General features: G+C 35.4%; 1 protein-coding gene across 1 annotated transcript; it reads right to left on the bottom strand.

Moving 5' to 3' along the window:
- Positions 1–1,138: 1,138 nt before the first annotated feature.
- Positions 1,139–5,933, bottom strand: LOC123904440 (prolycopene isomerase 1, chloroplastic-like). Its single transcript, XM_045954109.1, has 11 exons — positions 5,923–5,933; positions 4,774–5,048; positions 4,136–4,532; positions 3,919–4,033; positions 3,166–3,372; positions 2,968–3,067; positions 2,764–2,846; positions 2,468–2,524; positions 2,100–2,210; positions 1,850–1,958; positions 1,139–1,601 (listed from the first exon to the last, which is right to left on the bottom strand). Exons 1-11 carry the CDS (start codon positions 5,931–5,933, stop codon positions 1,528–1,530), a joined length of 1,539 nt encoding a protein of 512 aa, XP_045810065.1. The 3' UTR covers positions 1,139–1,527.
- Between the last annotated feature and the right edge of the window lie 544 nt (positions 5,934–6,477).

Consider the following 6,477-nt stretch of genomic DNA (forward strand, 5'->3'; position numbering starts at 1 on the left):
TAGATTTAATTTATTGGTGCATCCCTATAAAAACGATCAATCATTTCTTTCTACAATGGATTATGGTGAATGGGATCTCATGTCCATTGTGCACAGCTGCAAAGCTACCACCTTTATTAATCCTCCTATCATTTTTGAAACTTCACCTCCACCTCAAACCCCAATTACCATCACCACCACCAATAACGTTATTTCCACTCAAAACACCACACCATATTACTTTAAGGATTTTACTGTTACCCAAGAAAATAACTCAGTCTCTGTTACTCCACTGAAACCAACTGATTTCATAGATCTAGACAAGCTGAGGGTCAATTTCAATCACAACAACACTCTTGACATCACTACAATAATTAGCCCTAACCCCACCACCTCATCCCCCATATCTACCACCACTACTCCCACACTACAAGAAATTTGGCTTTTAGCGACGGTTTTAAAAGGGTTTAGCGACGGTTTTAAACCGTCGCAACAGTAGATAGCGACGGTTCTGCAACGGTTGCAAATCATGGCGTCGTCAGCACTATATAGCGACGGTTTTATGAACTGCCACACAAACCGTCGCAACTGATATAGCGTCAGTTATGAACCGTCGCGGATTCTTGTAAACCGTCGGGAATGAAAAAACAAAGGAATGTATTTCACCGTTTTGCGACGGTTTTAAACCGTCGCAATCCCTTCTTTTTTTTAAAAAAAAAACTTTTTGGTATTTTTTGGTTAGCTTATAGCTTTTCCTGTTTTAATTGATCTTATTTCATACCGATAATAACTACTAAATTAATTGATAAAAATCCAATATAGTAATCATCAACAAAAGCATAATTTTAATTAAAGTAGTGCTTAAACATACTAATTAAAATTATACAACCAAAGTTTCATAAAAAATAAATTATACAACCAAAGTTCAACACAAATGTCTAATCAAATATAAACTATATCTAATTAAAAAAAATTATACAACACAAATGTTCTAACATAGGGATATAGCTGTTCTTGATCTTCATTTTCTTTATTTCTGGATCAAAAAATGCTTGCACAATAAAAAATCATCTTAGAGCTAAGAAACAAGCCAACAACTATGTAATTCTTATATGAGGAAACTATCCTAACAACGTTAAGATAGTGCATGAAATCTCACCTTCCTTACATTGAGGACCTTGTGGAGAAACCAATTCATTTTTAGGGACTTGTGGCGAGTCTTGGAGCTTAGTCTGAAACCAACTCTTTATCTACAAGAACATGCATATACAAGAAACATGCATACAAGAAACATGCATACAAGAAACAAGGACATGCAAATACAAGAAACAAGCTTGACTACTTATATCATGATCAACTATATCAACTTATATCATACAAATTAAAACAGAATATCCCTTTGTAACAAAACAAAAAAATAGAATATCCCTTTTCCTATGATTGATACCTAAAGGCAGAAAAATGAACAAATCATAAAAAGTAAAGAAATATACAAAAAAGAAATGTTATACAGGATAATACACTCATAGATCAAACAAATTATAACACTTATGCCAGTGTTTTGAACCAACCAAACAGACGAAGTAGCATGGCATCCAAAACAGGTGACTTTTTCTCCAATCCTGTTGTTTAAATAAAAATAAATAAACTGTAGAATTTTTTAAGCCAGTGCCTTAAGAGTTTATTTTTTTTTGACAGATTTAAACTGTAGAATTTTATAAGCCAATGCCTTAAGAGTACTAGTTAAGAATAATGTAATATAATATATTAAATATGTTCAATTACATAAATAAATATTTTTCTTTTCATCATAATATACTTTCAACTTGCAAGCAGTTTCCTACTATGGAATGTGAGAGTTCTGGCCTACCAATATCTGCAGCTACTCGATGAGCGCACATAACTCCAGAGAAAGCTACAGCAATAACACATTGTCCAGGGAAGACTCTGTCTCCAACACAGTAAAGACCGTCTATGCTCTGAAAACAAATTTTATCGATTTTTTAATCAGTGTATTCTAATAATCCCTTTGGAATGCCGTGTGGCATTGGTCCATATCATAGGAGAATGTTCTATAACCCAACCTGGCATTCAATCAAATTTTTTTAAAGTAAACTTATAGTTGTATTAAATGGCATTCCTAATAATCCCTTTGGAATGCTGCACGGCATTGGTCCATAAGTACCCTCATCGCGGGCTAGGTATCGTCGATGTGTCTTTGGTGTCCCTACCTAGAGTTAGAGTTGAGGTTCAAGTTCAGATGAAAAAATATACACAAGTAATAAAGATTTGGCTTAACATTTCATAGAATTTGTCTTAACATGCATAGGTACCCTTATCGCGGGCTAGGTATCGTCGATGTGTCTTTGGTGTCCCTACAGAGCAATGAAATGGAAGCATAACTTCTCTCCAAGACACTTTCAAAAGTACAATAAGAACATTGCATGAATGAAATGAAAAAATGCAAAAGGCTGGGTGAACAAGTTACCATGCTAGCATTGATCATTGCAGTCTGCAAAGCGTTGACCGTGCTCACTATAAAACACTGCAATACCATAGAGTTTTTATGAAGCAAAATTACCAATCATGTGTAAATAAACTGAATAATTAGTGAATGACTGGTGCTATTTAGCATCAAAAAATATTTATCATGAATAGCTAATGTGGCACTGTTTATTTTAGCTAATGAAACACATTTCATAGGATAATTCTTCACGATTATTAACACTTTCCTATTAAATTATGTGAACTTTCTAACTGAATCAAATTACTAGTTGTATCTACCTCTGCGTCTATGAAAGACAACAATTGTGGATCCTGAATATACTTTCGGGCTATGGCTCCAGCATTTTGAAGCAAATAATAGGCTGTCATATAATAATGTCATCAGAAAAGCTAATAGGAACCAAAACTACTTTCGAAATTGGAATTTACGATTTTAGCATTGTAGCCACATATTCAAAACAAACAAATAAGAAATTAAAGTACCTATTGTCAAGCATTCAAGCGACTTCTGAAAAAACTGTCCAAAAAGGTAGAGTGGCTCCTCTAGCGACTTCAACTCCAATGAATTCAAGGCATTGAAAATCTAGCCATCATACGAATAAGCTTTTAAGAAAAAGTGAATTACAAGTGGAGGCAAAAACACCTTATAAGGGAGCTGTAGTCACCTCAATTAAGACAGACCTTCCAGCATTCACCATAGAATTTGAGGATACCGTCCTTTTCATGGGGAAAATAACTCGTAAGTTCTTCAATGAATTTGTCATACTCTCTGTGCACTCGAACAAAGAGGTGGCTCGGTAGATGGAAATGAACAGTTGTTGGATCTGGTATCACCTCCATCCGACAACCAACTGCTTCCAATGCTTGTGTTATCAAATTGAGATTACCCTACACAAATTTAAGGTACATGGTATTATGATCCTTAGAAGTTAGAACCATGACATTCAACAACACAATAACTAAAAATCACTGCCACAAGGCACAAGCTACTATTGACTAAGGGGAAAAAAAAGTGGCAACGCGATTCCGCGATTATGAAATAAGTCACGACCGTTTAAAGGTAATGGCCGCAATCCTCTAAAATGAAAAATAGCGACAACGGTTGATAGGAACCACCGCTAAGCATTTGTCACAAATTAAAGTTTTTCTTGTAGTGTACTGAGATGTTGTCTACTGTTCCGTTGCATCACTAGATTGAAATTTTTAACAATAACTAACATATATGCTCACTAGGTGAACCAAAGTACAAACTCTAAAGAGTGCATTTATTGACAATCACTAAAATACTTAGGTTAAATTTCTATCCATTTTGCATCTATTATCCATTTGTATACCTTTTAACTAAGTTCAATAACTGAATCATAACTGAATAATCGGGTTTGATTTGCATAAAATTTTAAAGTAAAATTGGAAATAAAATTTAACCAAATGAACCTGGATTTTGAAGTTTGAATGAACATAGTTGTAGGACGAATCTGAAGCAGAAGCTGAATATTTGAACCAATCTCGGCGAAAAACGAATCTGAAGCTTGATTGAAGGAAGCAGAAGCTGAATATGGGAACAAACATTGAAATGTCAAAAACCTAATTACCAAATTTCAAAATCATACTAAATTAAGTGAACCTAATTAGCAAATTTAACTGAATGAACCTGGATTGTGAAGATTGAAGCTTAAGTTGAATGAATTTGAGAAGAAGGTTGAACAAGCTTGAAGCCGATTGAAAGTGAGGTTGAAGACAATTGATCGAGTTCGAGTTTGATTTTGAGCTTGAGTTTGATCGAACAAGAAGGAATCGGTGAGCTTGATACGGATTTTGTGGGTTAGTTGAAGGAATCGGTGAAAATCTGTGAGGGATTGAACAAATCTGTGAAGAACGAAGGTTTGAGAAAAAAAATATGTGAAGAACAAAGCGATTGAAGGAATCGATTTTGAACGAATATGTGAAGAAGAAAGGGTTTGAGAAAAAAAATTGAAATCCTGGAGAGAAAAATAGAGTGATTTGAGTGTGTGAAGTCGCGCGGAAATTAGAAAAAATCACGACGGTTTAGGATTGAACGGCCACAAACTATCTTGAAAATATGATAGCGGCGACGGTTCCAAAGAACAGCCGCTACATATCAGTCGCAAAAGACAATTTTTTTTGTAGTGCCACCTCGTCGACTGCCACCATCCCCACCTACATCACAACTGCTCCTTTTGAAAGTGTGTACAATCATCCACTAGTTCCACAACAACCTCTGAGATAGCACAATCAACTACCAGTTCTACAACCCCAAACCCCAATTACCATGTCCACCAATAACATTATACCCCCACAAAACACCACACCATCTTACTTTGACGATTTTACTGTTATCCAAGAAAATAACCCAGTCTTTATCTTCCCATTTAGACCAACCAACTTTATAGATCTGGAGAAGTTTAGATTCAATTTCAATTCTCTCCAAATCCCTACAATACTTAACCCCAACTCCACCACCATCACGACCCTCACTACCTCTATCCCAACCATCATTCCCACCACCACCACCACCTTTTCCCCCAACTCCGACACCATTATTCCTGCCTCATCAACTACCACCCTCCTCACCCATATCCCGACTTCTCATTTTGACCGTGCATACAATCATACATCAGTTTCACAACAACCCCCAAAACAACACAATCAACTGCCAAATCTACAACCTGAAACGAGTTCTAGGGTTTGCCAAATATATATCCACAACAACCAAAATGCAAATCAAGAAAAAGGTAAAGTATTTGTTCCTATTTTTTAATATATTTTAATTATAAATCAATTTTATTGTGTCAAAAAAATTGAAACATTTTTACATAACATAACTCCTTGTGACCTAAATCTATTTAAAATTTCTTTTCTTACAGAAAAAATTATAAACAGGTGTCATTAGTGTGCCAAGTGAAGAAGGAGAATCTTTCACTAAATCGGTGGGTGTTGGGTGGGTTCACTCCCCAAGTGGGGCCCACGCCAATTAAAAGAAAAGAAAAAAAAAAGAAAAAGAAAATAAAATAAAGGGGAGGTGTTAAAAGCCATATGGGTTTGGTTTTGTCTTTGGCCCATGTTGGGCATTACCTTGTTACGTGAAAACAAGGATGGGATTCTTTTTAATCCCTAGTTTTTGAACAACAACACATGTTGAGAATACACCGGTAGCAGCCACGCACAACAGAGAAAGAAGAAAGTGCAGCTGCAGCTTTGATTTTAGAGAGAAGAGATTTTGTGATTCAAGTGATAAAGTGTTGCTTGGTTTAAGCAATAATTTGAGTATGTGTTTTCTATCACTTAAATAATTTTATTAGTTGTTTAAATCTCTCTCTAGGTTGTGTTAGTTTACCCACTTGTGTGGAAGTTGAGTTGTTGTTTGATTCCACCTTAGGTGATGATTATTGGTATTCCTAGTATTTACTAGAAGATTACTGTGTACCCATTATTGATTTATAGTGGAAGATTTATCTGGCTAGGCCCGTGGTTTTTTATTCTCTCACATTGAGAGGATTTTCCACGTAAAATTCTGGTGTCTGATATTTATTTTATCGTCGTTATTATTTTGCTCTGCTATTGGAATTTTCTGGTTGCCCATTTAATTGCACAGGTGGTTGGGAGAGTTAATTCCGCATTTTAAAGAGACTATTTAGTCTGGTTTCCCCAACAAAGTGGTATCTAGAGCTTTGGTTGATTTGTTTTGTGCAATTTTAAAATGGAGAAAAATTCAGAGCCGAATATGATTAAGCTGAACTCTTCCAATTACACACTTTGGAAGACTCTCATGGAAGATTGGTTATATACAAAAGATTTGTACGATCCCATTGAGGGTGAAAGTGCTAGATCGAAGGATACTTCAGATACTGATTGGAAGAAGATGAATAGAAAGGCAGTTGCTATTATCAGACAGTGGCTTGATTTAAGTGTGTATCCTCATGTTGAAGCTGAAACGAATGCTCATACAATGTGGAATAAATTGAAAGAATTGTA

The sequence above is a fragment of the Trifolium pratense genome, linkage group LG2 (genome assembly GCF_020283565.1).
Source record: "Trifolium pratense cultivar HEN17-A07 linkage group LG2, ARS_RC_1.1, whole genome shotgun sequence".
NCBI classification, from domain to species: Eukaryota; Viridiplantae; Streptophyta; class Magnoliopsida; order Fabales; family Fabaceae; genus Trifolium; species Trifolium pratense.